This window comes from Staurois parvus, unplaced genomic scaffold (assembly GCF_062004578.1).
Source record: "Staurois parvus isolate SC_StPar_1 unplaced genomic scaffold, SC_StPar_1.0 ptg000309l, whole genome shotgun sequence".
NCBI lineage: Eukaryota > Metazoa > Chordata > Amphibia > Anura > Ranidae > Staurois > Staurois parvus.
Genome location: NW_028318105.1, coordinates 349,622 through 370,371, shown reverse-complemented (window position 1 = coordinate 370,371; position 20,750 = coordinate 349,622). Strand labels below are relative to the sequence as shown.

Sequence of the window (20,750 nt, the reverse complement as noted above, 5' to 3'; positions counted from 1 at the left end):
CTCTGATATGAGTGGCTGTGAGAGAGGGGAATTGTAATACTTGGGGAGCTGTGATGTGATAGGGAGAATCTGTGATATGGGGGGCTGTGATGTGAGAATGGGGAGCCGTGATATAAGGGGCTGTGATGAGAATGAGGGGGGCGCTGTAATATAAAGTTTTGTTAGAGTGTGGCAATGTGAGAGGGAGAAGCTGTGGTATGGGGGGCTGTGATGTGAGAAGGGGAAGCTGTGATGTGGGAGGGGGAGCTGTGATATGTTGGGCTGTGATGTGAGAAGGGGGAGCTTTGATGCGAGATGTGGAGCTGTGATATGGCGGGCTGTGATGTAAGATGGGGGAGCTGTATTATGGGTGGCTGTAATGTGAAAGGGGGGCTGTGATATGAAGGGTTTGTAATGTGAGGAGGAGGGCTGTGATGTCAAGAGGGGGTGAGCTGTTATGTGGGGGGTTGTGATTGCAAAGACGACTGATGTGAGGGAGGGGTCTATGATTGCAAGGGGATGTGATGTAAGTGTGACTGTAATGTTGGGGGCTCTGATGTGAAAGGGAGTTGTGATATATAGAGGGGTGTGATTGGAAAAGGGGGACTGAGGACATTAATTGAAAAGGGGCTGTGACGTTAATGACCTGAGTCATAGAATAAAAATGAGATTCGGAACTCTGCAGAAAAAAAGGATTAAAAACTGGACCTCCATGAATTTTAATTCAGTACCCGTGATGTAGATTCTTGTATTTTGTGAAGTTTGGGGGAAATTGGTAAACATCTAAGCTCTTTTTTGGACGTTAAGCCCCCCAAAAAACGAGCTTAATGTCCCCCATTTTCTTTGTGGAAGGCAGAAATCTATGAAACCTCTAGGACATGTTTGGGACGTTGAGAACTTGGGCTGTGCTAAGTTTCAAGTCAATTGATTGAGGTTTAAGCACATTATGGTACGTTAAGCTCTTTTTACATTAAGCTGTTCACATTAAATGTTTTAGCACTGTAAAATATAGCTTAATGTGAATAACGTTTGGTGTGATTTACCAAATGATCTGAAATTTTCAGAATGTGTTGCCATCAATGGGGTCTTCTAATGTGTGAAGTTTGGGGGAAATTGGTCAACATCTAAGCTCTTTTTTGTACGTTAAGCCACATTAAGCTCCCCAAAAAAACAAGCTTAATGTCCCCCATTTTCTTTGTGGAAGGCTGACATCTATGAAGCTTCTAGGACATGTTTGGTAAGTTAAGAACTTGGGCTCTGCAAAGTTTCAAGTCAATTGATTTTGGTTTAGGCACATTATGGTATGTTAAGCTCTTTTTACATTAAGCTGTTCACATTAAATGTTTTAGCACTGTAAAATATAACTTAATGTGAATAACTTTTGGTGTGATTTACCAAATGACCTGAAATTTTTAGAATATGTTGCCATAGATAGTCTTGTATTGTGTGAAGTTTGGGGGAAATTGGCCAACATCTAAGCTCTTTTTTGTACGTTAAGCTTGTTTTTTGGGGAGCTTAATGTAGCTTAATGTCCCCCATTTTCTTTGTGGAAGGCTGAAATCTATGAAACTTCTAGAACATGTTTGGGACATTGAGAACTTGGGCTGCACAAAGTTTCAAATCAATTGATTGAGGTTTAGGCACATTATGGTACGTTAAGCTACATTAAGCCATTTTCACATTAAATGTTTTAGTCTGTCCCTGTATTTTGTGGTGTAATTCCACATATACCCATGGCTTGTGTGAGAAATATATAATTTATGTTTCAATATTTTTATTGAGAAACAAGCATATTAAAGTGTAAAACAAGATGGCAAACAATACAAGAGAAAAAAAAAGGGGCCCACCCGCATGCTGGAACAAGATGTAGAATCCTAATCATAACACTGGTAGGTACATAAAAAGATTAGCAGATAAGAGCAGTACAATTCACATAAAAAATGTCAAAGCCATCAAAACATACAGGTTTCATAGATCAATAAACAAAAATTAAACCAAAATGAACCAAAAATAACAGAAAAAAAAAAAGTTTCAACAAATAGTAGAAAAAAAGAGGAAGAGAGAGATGAAAAGGAAAGTACTCTTAAGTGAAAGATAGATAGATAGATAGATAAAAAAAAATATATAAGAAAGGGGGGGGGGGGTCAGCTGCCAGACACTCACGATACAGTAATATATTTAATCCAAGGATCCCAAGTCCTCTCAAATCTAGACACAACATCAGTGACGATACTCGTCAGTTTATCATTAACCATTATCCAGTAGAGTTTTTGTTTCACTCTATCCAGTGGGATCAAGGATTGTTTCCAACTCCTAGCTATGGTAATGCGAGCCGCCAATATGATATATAAAATTAATTTAATCGATTTTTTTGGGAACATCAGAGGGTAGTATATTAAACAAGGCCACTTCCGGTGATCTAAGGATATTAATTCCTGTCACTGAGTAAAGAAAATTAAATATGCGGATCCAAAACCTACTCACGACTGGACATTTCCACCAGACGTGGAACATGGTACCCTCTTGACCACAGCGTCGGAAACAGCCAGATGAAACAGAAGGATACATTATGGCTAGGTGAGCAGGAACCAAATACCATCGAAGTAGCGTTTTGTAGTTAGATTCAACAAGATCAGTGTTAATCGAAATCTTCGATAGGGCATGGGCCGCAGTCCGCCAGGTATCCAAATCTAATGAACTATTTAAATCCTGTTCCCATAGAATCATGTAAGATAATGTAGTTAGGGGATCAACCAACAAAGCATAAACAATGGACAAGCGACCTCTCATCATCCCACTTGCCCCACAGGAGACCTCAAGGGAAGTAAGCGCACAGGGTTCTGCGAGTAGTCTAAGTTTGCTATCAATAAAAGAGCGAAGTTGATGATAACGAAATATCTCTCCACGAAGCATCCCACAAAAATTCACAAAATAATGAAGAGACCGAGGGCGAACCCCATCCAAGTAATCCCCAATACGTAGCAACCCCTTATTAATCCACCATTGGAACCTCGTGAAAGATAAACCCGGGGCAAACTCAGGATTACCAAACACCGGAGCCAACGGGGTATGCGGAGAGAAGAAAGGTTTACGAGCTCGCCATCTATCCCACACTGACAATGAGTAGGATAGAGTAGGACACAAAATAGGAGGGCGCAATCTACTGGGAAGCCACATAAGAGTACCAATAGCATATGGACGGCACGAAAGAGCCTCAATCCCAACCCATTGGGGTACATACCCCCTGGCCGTAGTACAAGATAGTTGTGCTATTTGAGCCTCCTGAAAAGATTATGCGAAAAGATTAGGGAGTCCCAAACCGCCATGCCTCTTCAGAGAAAACAAGGTAGATTTGTTCAGCCTAGGGCGCCTTCCCCTCCATACAAATCTGGAGACTGCAGCCTGTAGTAAGACTAGTTCTCGTTTTGGAATCCGAATTGTAACGTCCTGAAATAGTATAATAATCTAGGTAGGAAGGTCATTTTAATAGAATTAATTCTACCAAACCAGGAAAGTGAAAGATCCTGCCAGGCTAAGAAGTCATTTTTAAGTCGTTTGAAAAGCGGGAGATAGTTGGCATGGTATAGCGTCGATAAAGATTTCGTAAGGAGAATCCCCAGATAGGGGAGAGAATCAGGGGCCCACTGAAAATCAGTTTTCCCGGCAGTAGCGAACCTCTGAATCGGGTAACGAGATATTTAAAGCAACAGTTTTTGAGGAGTTGAGCGTAAGACCGGAGGCCTCAGAAAACCGATGAAACAGATGGAAGAAACCAAGCAGAGACGTGCGAGGATTAGATATGTACATAAGAACATCGTCGGCAAATAGGGCGCATTTATGAACCCTTTGACCACAGGTAACACCCGATATAGTGGAATCAGCACGAATAGCAATCGCAAGAGGTTCCATCGCCAACGCAAAGAGCAACGGAGAAAGAGGACATCCCTGTCTAGTTCCTCGTTCTATCGAAAAAGGGACTGATTTATGTCCACGAATAGAAACTTGAGCTGACGGAGTAGAATAGAGGGCCCGCAACAGCGTCGTAAAATAAGGGCCAAACCCAAACCTATCCAACGTTCTAAACAAATAGTCCCAGGACAGACTGTCGAATGCCTTCTGAATATCCAGTGACAGTAGTAAAATTTCCCTTTGCGACGATCCATCCCAATTGGACTGCACAGCTGACAGCAAAGCTATAGTCTGCCTAATTTGGTCCGATGTTTGTCGACCACTTATGAATCCTGATTGGTCATCATGAATGTATAAAGCCAAGAAATTATGGAGCCGTAGGGCCAGGATTTTAGTAAGAATCTTTAAATCAGTTAATTAAAGAAATAGGCCGGTAATTGGAGACCATAGCGGCATCCTTGAAAGGCTTGGGAATGACACTAATGAATGCCTTATTTTCCTCTGGGAGAACCACTCCCCCCTCCCGCAAATAATTAAAGTACAGGGCCATATGGGGTATCAGAATGTCCGGGAAAGCTTTATAGTAATTATTGGGAAGACCATCCGGTCCCGGGGCCTTATGAGAGGCCAGGGATTTCACCGCATTCCCAACTTCTTCACAAGAGATAGGTTGTTCCATTAGCTCCCTATGAGCCTCCCGGAGGGGGGGAAATGAGAGACTCCAAAAAAGCCTCCAGTGAGGAAGAAGAACAACCCCCCGTGGGCGAACTATAAAGCTGAGAGTAAAAAGAATGGAATTTGTGGAGGATCTTACCCGGGTCCTGGGATAACGAACCATTGTCCAGTCTGAGCTTGGGGAGGGCCGTCTGGGAATGTCTAGGAGTCAGCTTGCGTGCCAACAGGGTACCAGGCCTGTCCCTCCAAGTAAAGAATTTATGATTAGACCAACGAAGTTGTTTATCCGCAGTGGTAGTAAGACATAAGTTAAGTTCCAGTCGGGCCTGGTCAAGTTTAAGTAACAAATCAGAACTGGGATGTAGCTTATGTTGAGCAACCAGGTCAGTATACAACTGAGTTTTAGTAGCAAGTAGATCATTTCGGGCTTTTTTTTAACCGAGAAGAGAGTTGAATAATATATCCCCTGACTGAGGCCTTATGAGCTGCCCAATTAATCGCCGGGTTCGTGTCCTCTGCTTTATTAATCAAAATATTTGCAGGTGTGAGGAGATTTCCCAACAATGAGAGTGGTTACTCAAAATAGACTCATTAAGACGCCAATGAAAAGCCGTCTTACCAGGAGTCTCGGACGACAAGGTGATAGAAACTGGGTCGTGGTCAGACCAGGGCGTAGAAAAGATTTTAGCAGTAACAAGTTTGGGAAGAAAAATATTGTCAATGCGAGAATAACTATTATGAGCCCTGGAGTAGTGGGAGTAATCTCGAAGTAGGATTAGCCTCCCTCCACGCATCAATAAAATCATATCGATATAAAAGTTGAGCCAATTTACGGCTCCGTCTAGGAGGCTGAAGCGTGGCAGTTCGGGAACGATCCAGAGTCTGGTCCAACGCTAAATTAGAGTCCCCAGCTAGAATAATGTCACCCTCAAATTCTCCGACCAGAGTGCTTAGCAAAGATTGGAAGAATTCAACCTGATTGGCATTGGGGGTATAATAAATTATAAAAGTGATAAGGTTTCCTCCCAAGTGGCCTTCCACCAAAAGATATCGCCCCTCCTTGTCCCGGACAATTTTAGATTCGACAAAGGACACTCGGCGAGAAAAGCATAGGGTCACCCCCCCGCTTTTTCTCTGTAGCATTAGCAAAAAAGCAGAGAGGGTAATTTTTATGAATATAACGTGGAGAGAAGGAGGGGGGAAAATGAGTCTCCTGTAAGGCAACTATATCCGCCCCAAGGGAGTGGTACGAGCTAAAAGCCTGTATGCGTTTGGATGGGGAATTGAGCCCCTGAACATTTTCTCCGCTAGTAGACCGTAAGGAAGACATGATAAATAATTATGGAACTAAGCATAATAAAGACCCCTCATTCCTTAAGAGTATGAAGATCCCTAGAAGTCCTTAAATGTTGCCAGCTGACCCCTAAAAAAATCAGAAAAAAAACAGAAAAAAACAAAGAGAAAAAAATTGGAAAGAAAAGAGAACATTTGGAACACAAAAGTCCAAATGCCAAGTGACCGCGGTACACGAAACAGTACTAGTAAATGAATGAACCAATGTACCAGGAAATACAGAGCAATAGCCCTGTGGTGGAATAGATCTGCCCAGAGAAACAATCCCGGGGAAGAGTCTTCCAATCAGGGAGAGCGCAAAGACACTCTCCGGCACCGACAGCAATTATAACCCATCAACAATAAATCAAACGAACAGCGCATTGAACGTAAAACAAAGCAATTAAAATCACTTGAAATGGTATTCAGTAAACAGATGCAATTAACACCCCAAGTCCCACCCCCAGCCCATCCCCCCCCCCCCCGCCAACACAGCGACAACGGCCAACACTCTTAAGAGCCACAGAGAGGCCGCCATCAACTTACATATCCCAGCGAAAAGTCCCCAAAATAACACGGAAGTTCAAGAAATCCTCTCAGATGGATTCCGGGACCCCTTCTTCTTAGATGATGGAGTAGTCCACAATGGCTGGAGCAGCGGAGGTAGAGGAGCCGATCCCGTAGGAGAATGGGACGTCGGACTGCGAGAGATAATACCCAGCTGAAGCAGCAACTCCTCGCCATCCTGGAATGTAGCAAACCCATAGGACTTTCCATTAAGAGTGAACTGTAAACGAAAAGGGTAGGCCCAACGATATTTAATGCCCTTTCTCACCAAGTGAGAGAGAAGTGGCTTGAGGGATCGCCGCCTCTGGATAGTGGCCGACGAGACATCAGCAAAGATTTGTACCTTGTGCCCTGCAAGCTCTATATCCGGATTCTCCCTGCCATACCGCATGACCACCTCCTTAACCTGGAAAAAATGAGGCTTGACGATGATCTCTAGGAGGCCCCCCTTTCCGGGGGGGGATCAGTGCCCGGTGAATGCGATCAATCTCAAGGTGAAGGTCATCAATAGCAGGCATAGCAGACCGCATGAGGGTGTGTGCGCAGCTAGTAAGCTCCTTAACCGACTCAGGAAGACCTCGAATGCGAAAATTGTATCGCCTGGCTCGATTCTCCAGGTCATCAATTTTAGAATACGCCTCCTCCAGGCGATCTTGCAAGTCGGTGATCATGTTAGAATTTTGGGAGATACTTTGGACTGTCGCATCAACTTTAGCCTCAATACTGTCTAGACGGTGGCCCAAGGCCTGAAAATCCTGCTTAAGATCAGCCGCCAGTTTTGAGGTAGCTCTGTCTAATTCACGTTGCAGCAAATCTGCGAACCGAGCTATCAAGTTGCATCACCAGAGTATAGAGGCGGGTCAGGAGGAACCGTTGGAGAGGAAGCCGGGCTATCATCCGCAGGCTCAGGACCGCTATGCTGGCTTGAAAAAATAGCAGCTATTTCGCTGCTCAAGGGCGAGGATGCCGGGGAGTCATGGCTCAATGAACAGGCCGAAGCCTGGGACTGATGATGCTAGCTGATGATGCTGCTGCAGTCCTCCCTGGACCAGTGTGGGACGAGGAGCCCATCTTCTCCCTCCGAGGGAGAGGTGCTGCTGCAACAGAGGCAGAGGAGGCACCAGGAACCGTGGGCACCGATCCGGCCGCCATCTTGGGTCCCCCAATCCCCGCAGGGAGCCGCCGCTGGGAGCCTCCACAGCTCTTCACCGCCGTCTTTCCGGGCATTATATCTGGTGCCCGAGATCCGGAGAAAGGCAGGGGGGGGCCTCGGGGGTGAAGCGGCACTATGCCCTTTTATGGGCTGCTGTCGGTGCCGGAGATGTGCGGAGCTAGTGCCGGGACATCCAATCCCGGCGGCCGCGCATGCGCACTCTCGAAATATATAATTTAAATGACAACTTTGTGTCAAAAAAAAAAAAAAAAATTGTCATTTTCCAGAAACTTGTGGAAAAAAAAAAAATCTTCCATGGACTCAATATGCCTCTCAGCATATAGCTTAGGGTGTCTACTTTCAGAAAAGGGGTCATTTGGGGGTGTTTGTACTATCCTGGTATTTTATCACCTCAGGAAATGTGATGGGCAGTCAGAAAGTAAAAGCTGTGTAAATTCCATTATCTATACCATAGTTTGTAGATGCTATATCTTTCACACAAAGCAATCAATATACACTTATTGGGATTTTTTAACCAAAAACATATAGCGGAATACATTTTGGCCTAAAATTTATGACAAAATTGTTTTTTTTTTTTATATTTTTTATGACCGAAATGAGAGAATATTGCTTTTTTTCCAAAACATTTTTTTCTCAATTTATTTTGTTTATAGCGCCAAAAATAAAAACCGCACTGGTGATCAAATACCACCAAAAGAAAGCTCTATTTGTGTGAAAAAAAACCCATCAATTTCATTTATGTACCGTATTGCATGACTGTGCAATTGTCAGTTAAACTAGTGCAGCGCTGTATAGTAAAATATGGCGAAAATTGCAGTATCTATACCATAGTTTGTAGACGCTATAACTTTCACCTAAAGCAATCAATATACTTATTTGGATTTTTTTTACCAAAAAGCAGACTATATTTTGGCCTAAATTTAAAACTAACTTTGAGTTTACTATATATTTTTATAGCTGAAAGTAAAAAAAAATATAATTTTTCTTCAAAATTTTTGGTCTTTTTTTTGTTTATAGCTCAAAAAATAACAAGCACACAGGTGATCAAATACCACCAAAAGAAAGCTCTATTTGTGTGAAAAAAAGGATATAAATTTTGTTTGGGTACAGCATTGCATTACCACGCAACTATCAGTTGAATTAGTGCAGAGCCAAGTAGCAAAAGGAGGCCTGGTCATTAAGGGGGGTAAAACCTCTAGAGGGCAAGTGGTTAAGTGTTATCTATCATTCCCCATTTATCTGTTTTTTGTATAAATTCAGTAGAGCTGCTTATCTTTTTTTACTATGCGCTTTTTTTGAATATCTAGCCCAGTTGAACATTTACTTGATTCATCACCTATTCCATTAGGGGATTTGTTTTACAATAATTTAATACTGTTTTTGTTGGCTTTCACACTTTATGCTTCAGCTCAGCCGGATGTTTATTGTAGCTTGGCCAGGTGTTTACTACTATTGTGATCGTGGTTTTTTTTTTTTTTGTATAGGTTTCAAATATTTATTATAGTTATTGTTTTTTTTACACTATATTCTTCAGCTCAGCCAGGTGTTTATTGTAGGTTAGCCAGGTGTTTGATACTTGATTATGGTTTATTTTTGGTATGTTTGATATGTATCATTTGGATTTGGAGGCTCAGTCAGTTTTTCTTTTTTACTATTGACTTTGTTTTACAGATTTATTCATTTACACATTGGGTTTGATTCTCAGGAGGGTGTTTTATATATTAGTTTTATTTTTTTTGGTCACTATGGGGTAGTGCAGCACTATTCTTGGGTAATTTTATTGATGTGGGAACACATTTAGGTGCTTGCAGCAGCTTATCAATTTATGGCAACACATATGAGTATTTAATCCTTATTTTTGTATAGCCTATTATTATACGTCTTGTGTCATGATTGAAGAAGATACAGCATTTTGCTTACACAAAAATGGATGATAAAGTTATTCATTGCTTCACCACACTCTTAAAGCTAAACAATTCCTTGCAACTCACAAAAAATTCCTTGCAAACTAAACAGCATATTTTGTCTTTAGTAAATCAACCCAGGGACATATTTGTCACTAGGCAAACAAGATGTATTTCAGGGGGGGTCGGCGCTGCCCTCCCCCTGGGAGAAGGGACGTCAGTGATATGTCACTTGCTACTCCAGACCCAGCACTAAGGGATACAATGAGGACTGGGCGTATCAGGCCTCCCCTGTGACAGTGCCATCCTCCAGGATCATGACCCAGCTCCGGCTCCCCACCACCACACATTACGGTGAGATCCAGGAGCCCCGACACTCAGAGCTGCCTACAGCCTGGTGGGGTTCACTGCATACTGGGAGTTGTAGTCCTTTCCCCACCTCCGACCCACCGCCTCCACAGGAGAGAACTACAATATGAGCAGGCTGTACGGGGCCAGGGCTCAGATGTCAGAGATGGAAGTGGAAGGGGAAATGTGGCTGTGAGAAGGATATGTACCAGCAAAACATGGCTCCTCAGCCTCTACCCCTCCGCCGAGCTGGTGAGTGATCTCCATCCTACTAATGTCTATACTATGTGTACTCTGGGGGGGGAGAGCTGACAAATACTGACTGGAAACTGCCAGGTGACTGACACCTTCATACCACTGACACTTTCACAGACAGATGTGGCCGACCACCAAATTCTGCTCAGCAAATGTTGGTGCACTAGAGACAGTGGGGGTTCACTGGGGGGAGGGGCATTTTTGTGTTGCTTAGGGCAGCTCAAAACCTAAATACACCACTGCCTCAACCTACATCATTATATACAAGGTGTTTTCAAAAAGTTTTGAGACTAGTTTTGTAACACGCCAACAGATGGTAGCATCTGCATGCACAGTCACAGGTAGCATCTGCATGCACAGTCACAGGGAGCATCAACCTTCATGAGTCGGTGTGCTAAAAGACATTGTCCTGTGTACATCGGGAGCTGTGCAGCTGGTGCTATTCTGACCACATGCATTATCACGTCTATTCATTCATCATGGACAGCAAGTTAGAACATAGCACAAACGTGAAATTCTGCATAAAACTGGGCAAATCTGCACAGAGATATTTGACATGATTCAGCAAGTTTACGGCGATGCTGCAATGAGATGTTTGAGGTATTTTGAGTGGCACGCACACTTCAAGAGCAGAAGAACATCACTGGAAGATGAGAGATCAGGAAGACCACCCACAAGCTCAAACCCTGAAAAAGTGTAAATGTCGAAACCATTCTGCAACTTATGTATTATGATCATCGAAGAACAATCCACAATATTGCTGCTATTGTTGGAACAGTCATACGGAACAGTTCAGGCAATCCTCACATGTGATTTGAACATGCGGCCTCTGGCTGCCAAGTTTGTACCCGGGCTGCAATGATCTCACTTCCACACCCACCCTACTTGCCAAATTTGGCTTCTACAGACTTTGCCCTGTTCCCGAAGACAAAGATCCAGCTCAAAGGTTGCTGTTTTGACTACATTGTGGAGACTGCTGGGCACTGGTGGGTGGCACTGCTGGGCGGCACTGGTAGGTGGCACTGCTGGGCACCGATCATCAGGGCACTTTTCATCAGTGCCCTGATGATCAGTGCCAATCCCTCCTCTGACAGTTGCCGGTTATCGGCAGTGCTTTCCTCACGCTGTGACAGCATGAGGAAAGTTCAGCCGATAACCGGCAACTGCAATTACCGGTGATCTGCTGTGTCATTGGACACTGCTGATCACGTGGTAAATGTCGCTGTGATTGGCCTTTTACCGCATGTGATCAATTGTGCACGTAGGAAACCGTGATCATGGAGATCTCTGGGGGCGTGCGGGAGGACGCATCCTGGGAGGAAGTTATGACTCCTTCCCAGAACTGGCAGGCCACAGTGAAGCCATCATTCACCTATCTCTGGTCGGCAAGTGGTTAACCTAAACCTGGTAGATTGTGAAGATGGCCACACACATTACAATTTGATTATAAAATCTCTATGCAATATTATCTGTTTTATCATATACAGTGTAGAGGTCTACTTAAACAAGTGTAGCACGCTCTACTGGTGCTAGAGTTAAGAACATTTAATGGCTTACAGAGTAGCTAATGTGAGCATGTCAGTGGAGGGGTCAAGGTTAGGTCAGGCTGGATAACTCAGCAAGTCAGGCCTCTATTGCCTCCCTCTGATTCTGGAGATCCATACAGTATTAAGAGGTATAGACTCCAGAGCGAGAAATATCATTTTACCCCCATGCAAATCATTAGTAAAACCTCATCTGGAATATGCAGTTCTGTTGTGGGCACCAATTCACAAACTGAACACTGAGGAGCTAGAAAAACTACAGAGAAGGGCAACCAAACTGATAAGAGGCATGGAGGAGCTCAGCTATGAGGAAATATTGGATAAACTGAATTTATTCTCTCTTGAGAAGAGGAAATTAAGGGGGTAATATGATCAACATGTATAAATACATCAGTGGTTCATATAGTTAACTTAGTGTAGAGTTATTCACCCTGAGGTCATCACAGATGACAAGGGGGCACTCTTTAAGTCAAGAAGAAGAGGTTTAATCTCCAAACATGGAAAGGTTTCTTCACAGTAAGAGCTGTGAAAATGTGGACTACACTTCCTCAAGAGATGGTTCTGGCCAGCTCAGTGAACTGCTTTAAAGCCCTGGATTCTTTCCTAGATACACATAATATAACCGGATACTAACATTTATAGGTAAAGTTGATCCAGAGAATATCTGATTGCCTCTAGGGGGGATCAGGAAGGAATTTTTTTTTTTTCTGCAGGAGCAAATTGGATCATGCTTTTGCTGGGGGGGGGGGGGGGGGTTGTCTTCCTCTGGATCAACTGTTGGTATAAGATTATCTTATTTTTTTTTTTTTTTTTTTGATGAACTGGGTGGACTTTTGTCCTGGCTCCCACTGACACCAATGATGGTGCCCCGTCATTAGTGTCAGTGTGTGAGGAATAGTGTCCCATCATTAGTGTCAGTGGGAGGAATAGTGCCCCATCATTAGTCAGTGGGAGGAATAGTGCCCCATCATTGGTGTCAGTGGGAGGAATAGCACCCCATCATTGGTGTCAGTGGCAGGAATTGCGCCCCATCATTGGTGTCAGTGGCAGGAATTGCGCCCCATCATTGGTGTCAGTGGCAGGAATAGCGCCCCATCGTTGGTGTCAGTGGGAGGAATAGCGCCCCATCGTTGGTGTCAGTGGGGAGGAGGAATAGTGCCCCATGGTTGGTGTCAGTGGGGGAGGAATAGTGCCCCATCATTGGTATCAGTGGGGAGAAAAGTGCCCCATCATTGGTGTCAGTGGGGGAGGAATAGTGCCCCATCATTGGTGTCAGTGGGGAGGAGGAATAGTGCCCCATCATTGGTGTCAGTGGGGAGGAGGAATAGTGCCCCATCGTTAGTGTCCGTGGGGGAGAGGAGCGGCTGCTCCTTCTTTCAGTTCGGCCGCTTGATTTTCGCGGGGCCGTTCGGCTCCGCCTCCTCGACGGTGATTGGTCGCCTGTGTGCCTTTCCAGTGCTGGCGCCCAATCACCGGTGAGGAGGCGGAGCCGAGCGGGCGGCGGGACCATCGAGCGGCCGAACTGAAAGAAGGAGCAGCCGCGCTTCCTGGACCGGATCGTCGTGGGACCGGGACCGGAGCGAGGTAAGGTACAGCAGCCCCTCTGCCCACCCCTGTACTTGGTGTCCGTTGGAGGAGGAGGGGGGTTGGCACCGCCCCTCGAAAAAGTGCCGCCCTGACAACGGCTCGCCGTGTACCGGCGTATAAGATGACCCCCCGACTTTTCAAAAGATTTTCACGGGTTGAAAAGTCGTCTTATACGCCGGCAAATACGGTAATACCAGGCAGGAGGCCTGGCCAGGCAGGTTAGAGCTGCCTATCTATTAAAGAGCCTAGCGAGTAGGGGAGTCTGATCAGAAAGAAGATGGAGTGCTGAGGACCATGAGGCCTGGGAGAGCACCCAGGGGAAGAGGGGCTCTGCCTTCAGGTTGGGGCTGAGAAGGAAGGGAGAAATGAGAGGAAACTGGAAGGAGGGAACTGCACCATAAAACCTATCCAGGGAACACCATACTCGACATGGGAAGAGCGAGTACCTCTACAACCCCAGGGCCTATAAAGAAAAAAGCTGCCAGATGAAATATCCTGCATGCTTTCACAGGGACAGTGTCACAGCCAAACTAATCCCTTGCTCTGGGACACTTACAAAGCAGCCAGGTGGGATGGTATTTTTCTCACCAAGTTTGGGACTTTGTGAGAGTTCACCCAAGGGGACCTAGAGCTCTTTATATTGATTATAAAGGTTTTTTTTTTTTAAATGACAAACATGTCTATACTTACCTGCTCTGTGCAATAGTTTTGCACACAGCAGCCCGGATCATCCTCTTCTCAGGTCCCCTGCTGGCATTCCTGGATCATCCCTCCTGTCGGTTGTCTCCACAGCAAGCAGCTTGCTATGGGGGTATACACTGCTCCATGTATCCATTCACACAGAGCTGTGGCTTGGCTCTGCCCCCTCCCTCTCCTCATTGGCTCACTGGCTGTGATTGACAGCAGTGGGAGCCAATAGCTCCAGCTTCTGCCTCAGCCAATGAGGAGAGGGAGTCCCGGGATAGCAGAGACTCCAGTGCACATCGCTGGATTGAGAGGAGGCTTAAGTGAGCATTAGGGGGGCTGCTGCACAGCGGTTTTCCCTTCATGCATAGAATGCATGAAGGTAAAAAACCTTGAGCCTTTACATCCACTTTAAAGTCACAGTGCTACTGATCCTTAAAGGGACTGATACCACTTTAGCAGGAGTAACGTCCGGGATCCAGTTTTTTTTTTCTTGTACATAGCGCAGTTAGTTTTTTTTTGTTTTTTTTTCACCAATTCAAGTTAAACATCCCATAATCCCTATCCCTCCCTCCTAGATTGTAAGCTCCAAGGAGCAGGGCCCTCGAACCCCTCGTGTTTCGCACTGCATTGTTATTGTACTGTCTCATGTATTGTCCCCATTGTAATGTACAGCGCTGAGAGAACTGTTGGTGCTATATAAATACTGTATAATAATAAAGTTTACCCTCAATAAAACAACAAAAACAAGCCCATGGACTGGATTTTTGACTAAGTGTACCTGTTGAAAATGCATGTTGCCTGGCTGTGCAGGAAATAGGGGGACCTAATATCAAGTGGCTCCTTAGGGGGCAGCGCTACGCAAGTCATTCAGTTTTAGCCTATTAGGCAGTTGCTTGTGCTATAAAGTTTTTTTTTTTTTTTTTTTGAAGATCTAAAGGCAAAACTACAATTACATTGTAAGATGTGTGGCCAACCTTAAGGGTTTGGCCTAATTTTGGGACTCTGCCCTTCTCCTTTGCGATAACACTGTCCACCCTCACTTCTCTGTCCATAAAAAACCAAGTGCTCTTAGTAGACAGGTGTTGACAGCCTTGATTGCCTGCCAATTGAAGTACACTGCATCATACTTAAAGTGGGTGGGTTGCGCTGCCTTGACTGGTTGGCAGGGACAACAGTCCAAATTTTTTTGGGGAGGGGGAATTAGAACCAACAGTCAGGTAGGTTCAGTAAGAGCGCGAAGAACAATTAAGTTACTGATTTCCTACCTTCGCTGAATATGTCATCCATCCTCTGGTTCACTCAGTATTTGCTCTGAAATAGCCTATTCATTTTCAAATCAAACCATTAATTCACTTTGGTTTCATGTTTGTAAGACCAGTGGCTGCTATGCCAACTATTCCCCCAGCCACTGGTCTTGGCACATAACTTCTGCAGTTTTCTCCAGGAAGCAGTCATGTAATTCAGGCCCATTTGCAGTGGTGGGCGAACCGAGACTCTCAGACACATTCAACGTGTACAGGCCTAGTGTTCCCACCCACACCCTCTACAGTTCCTTCTGGTTGATGAAAACTGTAGTTTCCTTTTACTGCAGAGGGAAAGGAGAGGATATGATGTAATTTCTGTTATACCTCCTCCTTGGCAGAGCAGATGCTCTTACCATTTAGAAGAGAAGTCGAATTCAATTTTCATCACCTCATCTCTGATTCAAAAGATAAGGATTTTTAAAATTGTATTACCTTCTAAATGGTAAGGATTTTTAAAATTGTATTACCTGTTAAGTGTTCTGTGTAGGGGGGTGTATAAATGGGTGATTTTTTTTTTTTTGCCTATCCTGTAGTTCTTTAAGTGTAGCAACCCATTTAAGTGATGTAAACACACTGAAAACACAATTGTTATTACACTACATGATTTTGAAAGCGTGTCTTCATCTTCAATTTCAAATGATGTACTTATGATGCATTTGGATTGTCTTGTTTCTTTTCTTACGAAAAAATTGACTAAAATAGGATTAACATAAATACACTTAAGTGGTTTCATTAATTACTGCTGTTTTGACATCAACACTGCTCTTTTGCCCTACCATACAGAATACGTCATAGGTCGGGTTCTGTATTACTTTAAGTAAATTTAATATTTTAGCTACAACAAAAAATATGGTTTTAACATTTCCCTGCAACTAGAATATTTGTATATAACTAGATGAATACAGCTTTATATCTCTTTAACAGGGTTCGAATGCAGAAAAAAAACATTTATGACATGCTATATAATTCACTGAGTACATCAGAGAAAAACAAACTAAACTATGCTAATCTAGGCAGACTATATCCTATGTAAGTTTATTCACAAAGGTTATACAGCGCGTAACACATTTTTCTTTATTTTCTTAGCATCTACACATCTTTATGATGAAGAAATCTGAATCTCTGTAACATGCAAAACATCCACTAGATGTCTCTATTATATAGAACATTTACAGTCTAGGGCTAGGCCAATATTGACTGTACCTCAGCATCTGGGTGGAAAACTGCATATGGGTAAGGTATTGTATACATATTGAATAGAAAGGTTTGTGTTATGACAAAAGTTTTTTTTTACTTTTTTTTTTTTTTACCACATTTTGATATGTGATATCTGCTTTGGTCTAGCAGCTGCAGGCATCTTCATAGAACTTGAAAAGTTGAATCAGATTCTCTTCTGAAAGGGTAGGGTGTTTTAACAAGCAGAAAACAAGAATGCAGCTCGTTGCCTGTAAAATGTTTGGGTAACTGTGCAGTGGAACTAAGAGTAACGTGATAATTCGTTGTAATTCTGATCCAAATTTCTACACAGACACATCGACAGTGTCATGACAAAGAGCTGGAAAATAAAAATAAATGTTAGACATTGATTTAGCTAGGTATCTACTGAACAACATAATTACTTGAAAACAACATACGATAACAGACAATCTAAATGCAATAAACCATAGCAATATAACACTGTATAAATAGTGCACCTTTTTGCTCTAGATTATACATACAAGTTGGGATTTACAGTCATGGCCAAAAATATTGGCACCTCCTGCATTTGTCATTAAATGTACCACTTTGCCCAGAAATTTGTTGCAATTACAAATGGTTAGGCATTCTCATGTTTATTACTTTTTTTTGTATTAGTATGACACAAAAGACTGGAGAAACAAAAAGACAAATCTGGCACATTCCATGCAAATCCCCCCCCAATGGACCGAACAAAATTATTGGCACCCTCAATTTAATATTTGTTAGCACATCTCTTGGAAAAAATAACTGCAATCGATTGCTTCCTGTAACCATCAATTAATTTCTTACACCTCTCTACTGGAATTCTGTATCACTCTTTCACCAACTGCTCCAGGTCTCTCAGATTGGAAGGGTCCCTTTTCCCAACTGCTGTTTTGAGTTCTCTCCACAGGTGCTCTATGGGATTGAGATCTGAACTCATTGCCAGACAGTTTATTACTCTCCAGCACTTTGTCTGAAACCATTTCTGGTTGCTTTTTGATGTGTGGTTTGGGCCATTGTTCTGCTGTAAGATCCATGACCTCTGATGGAGACCCAACTTTGACACTGGGCCCTACATTGATTGCACCTCCAGAATTCTTTGGTAGTCTTCAGATTTCATAATATCATGAACACGGTCAAGACATCCAGTGCCTGAAGCAGCAAAGTAACCCCAAAACATAAGCAAACCTCCACTATGTTTGACTGTAGGGACTGTATTCTTTTCTGTAAAAGCCTCATTTCTTTTTCTGAAAACAGAAGAAAGATGGGCTTTACCAAAAAGCTGTAATTTTGTTTGGTCTAGCCATAGCACATTCTCCCAAAAGATTTTTGGCTTCCTCAGGTAAGTTTTTGCAAACTCCAATCTTGCTTTTTATGCTTCTATGTCAGTAGTGAGGTCTTCCTGTGTCTCCTACAATAGAATCCCTTTTCATTCAGATGTGACCTATAGTGCGAGCTGACACAGTTGAGCCTGAAGGTTGGCTTGCATTTTGTCTGGAAGCTGATCGAGGTATTTTATCCACCATTCAAACAATCCTTTGTTGCAATCTTTGTTCAAGTTTTTCTCTTTCATCCATGCCCAGGGAGATTAGCTACAGTGCCATGGGCTGTAAACTTGACAATGTTGCGCACAGTGGACACAGGAACATTAAGATCTGTTAATTGATACAGGTGAGTTTTAATTACAAATTACAGGAGCATCACAAATTTGGAATGCAAGTAATTCTTACAATTTTGAGAAGACTCCAATAATTTTGTCAAGTCCATTTTTTTGGGTTTTTGTGTAGATTATCAGATTTGGTTTTTTTTTTCCACTTTTTTGTGTCATACTAATAAAAACAAAAGAAATAAACAAACGTGAATGCCTCAATGTTTGTAATTGTCAGATGATACAGCACTTCACCAGAAAATTGTTGCAGAAATTCAGGGATGCCAATACTTTTGGCCATGACTGTACCTAGGACCTCTGTAAAGACTTACATACAAGGTCGTAGACAAAGGATTTAAGCTGTTTCTAATAGCTTTAATTTTTTTTTTTAATGTGAATGATGTTAACTGACTGACAAAATGGTGCGCAGTCAGGAAAAACATCACAACAGACTTATAAACCATAGCTCGTTTAAACTCTCAAGTACCTTCATGACTATAGACATTAAGCTAAAGTATATCTAAACCCTCACGTTGTAAAACAACCCATTTAGTTTAAAATAGAAATGAAAGGCAAAACATTTAACACACACACCGGACACCAATCCAGGACACGGGGATAGCTCCTTTGGCGAATCCAGCCACTTTGTACCAGAGGTACTACTTCACCTTAAATGGCTCAAAACTTCCTAGAGCGACTTTCATTTTTCTGGTCAAATTTGATCGACTCAAGATGAACAGCACAGAAGTGACTTTAGAAGATACCCAATGTTTTATTCTCTAGGGCCTCTGCTTTAAAATAATATATAATGTTCTGGGGTTGAAAGTAATTTTCTAGCAAAAAAACAGTTTTTTCAATTTATTCTTTTTCAAAAACCTGTGACAAAAATAAAATCTGTAAAATACTCCCCATGCCTCTTATCAAATTCCTTGTGATGTCTACTTTCCAAAAAGGGGTCATCTGGGGAGGGGGGGTTGTACTATCCTGGCATTTTAGAGCCTCTGAAACAGTGATAGGTAGTGGGGAAGTGATATGAGGATATATGCCCTTTGAAAGTCTGGATTTTGGGGGCTTGTATGTAGCTAGGTTGCCAAAAAAGTCTCTGACCTGTGGTATTCCCATACTCGGAAGAAGTAGGAGAATGTGTTTTGGGGTGTTATTCCACATATACCCATGGCATGCATGAGCAATAGATCATTAAAGTGACAACTTTGTGTAAAAAAAAAAAAAATAAATAAAATTTATTGAGGGGGTGTTGTACTGCCCTGGCATCAAGAAATGTGATAGGCAGTCAGAAAGTAAAAGCTATGTAAATTCCAGTATATATACCATAATTTGTAAACGCTATAACTTTCACGCAAACCAATTAATATACAAGCTATTTGTGTGAAAAAAGGACATAAATTTTGTTTGGGTACAGCATTGCACGACCGCACAATTACCAGTTGAAATAGCGCAGTGCTGAACAGCAAAAAATGGCCTGGTCAGGAAGGGGGGTAAATCCTCTGGAGGGCAAGGGGTTAAAGTGAAGTCAATTGATCTAATTATCATTGCTGGATGCCTGCATCCATGACATAATACTGAAACCACTAACGATTACATTGGCTGCACCTGGGAATTGGGCCTCAGCATTTGCATATTGCTGCAAGATGAAGTCAGAGGAGGTTTTGTACTTTTTCACTGCTTGCTTATTGCAGTCAAATTTTTTTAATTTTCTTTCTTCCATAATCGTTTATTGAAAGACAACAATATTACAGGTATTACCGGGTACAATATATAGTAATATAAACAAACCCTAACCGCCTAACAAACAGGAAACTGAGCATACATATGACCCAGAATCAGGTAGTAATCATTAACAACAGCTGAGTGAAAATACTTCGATGAGGGATCTATAAGAGCGTCCCATCAGCGCCCAGCTGGGGCCAAAATCTATACCAGAATCTAAATCGAGGCATCTGAGGGAATAAGAACAATATAATAGAAAAAATAGACGCAGAGAGGAAAGAGTACAAAAGAGAGTGAAAGCAATAGAAGAGGGCAAGAACAGCAAAGGTAGGGGGTCTCCCATCCCCCGCCAAGTGAAGCCAAACCTAATCAAGGGGGGAGCCATCAAGAATAAATCATGGTACACACAGCTGTTAACCAGGAACTGGGGAAGGTCTATGGCTGTGAGAGAAGAGGGCCTGGTAGCTCGATGTTTGCTTAAATTGGGACCACTCACACCAGACCACAGAATGGTTAGATAGATTCTCCTTGGAGATTGCAATCAGCTTTTCCAACTCCTCTATCATATTCAGTCTATGGCACCATTCCTCTAACATCGGCGGATGTATTGAGCGCCAGTGGCAAGGAATGCATTGTCTGGCGGCCAGGGACATAAACATGACCAAAGAGCAGCAGAACAATTTCCTTGCGACGGAACTCTGGTGAAGCAGGTATTGCACGGGGGGAAAAACGCCATTCGCAGGCCTGTAATTTCGGCAATTAAATGGTGCATTTGCTCCCAAAAGGGTTGTAACCTGGAACCTGACCACCACACATGAAGCAGCGACCCCCTCAACCACTCCACAACGCCAACATCAATCAGTGAGCTTGGGGAGAAATTTATGGAAA

The 20,750-nt window shown here is 42.9% G+C and overlaps 1 protein-coding gene across 1 annotated transcript in view; it reads right to left on the bottom strand.

Moving 5' to 3' along the window:
* Positions 1 to 16,066: 16,066 nt before the first annotated feature.
* LOC149457641 (leukocyte antigen CD37-like) overlaps positions 16,067 to 20,750 on the bottom strand; it is a 269,956-nt gene continuing 265,272 nt past the window's right edge. Inside the window, exon 6 of the mRNA XM_089683416.1 lies at positions 16,067 to 16,820. Within this exon, the coding sequence (XP_089539542.1) occupies positions 16,743 to 16,820 (78 nt within the window). The 3' untranslated portion in view covers positions 16,067 to 16,742. The remainder of the gene's footprint in view (positions 16,821 to 20,750) is intronic.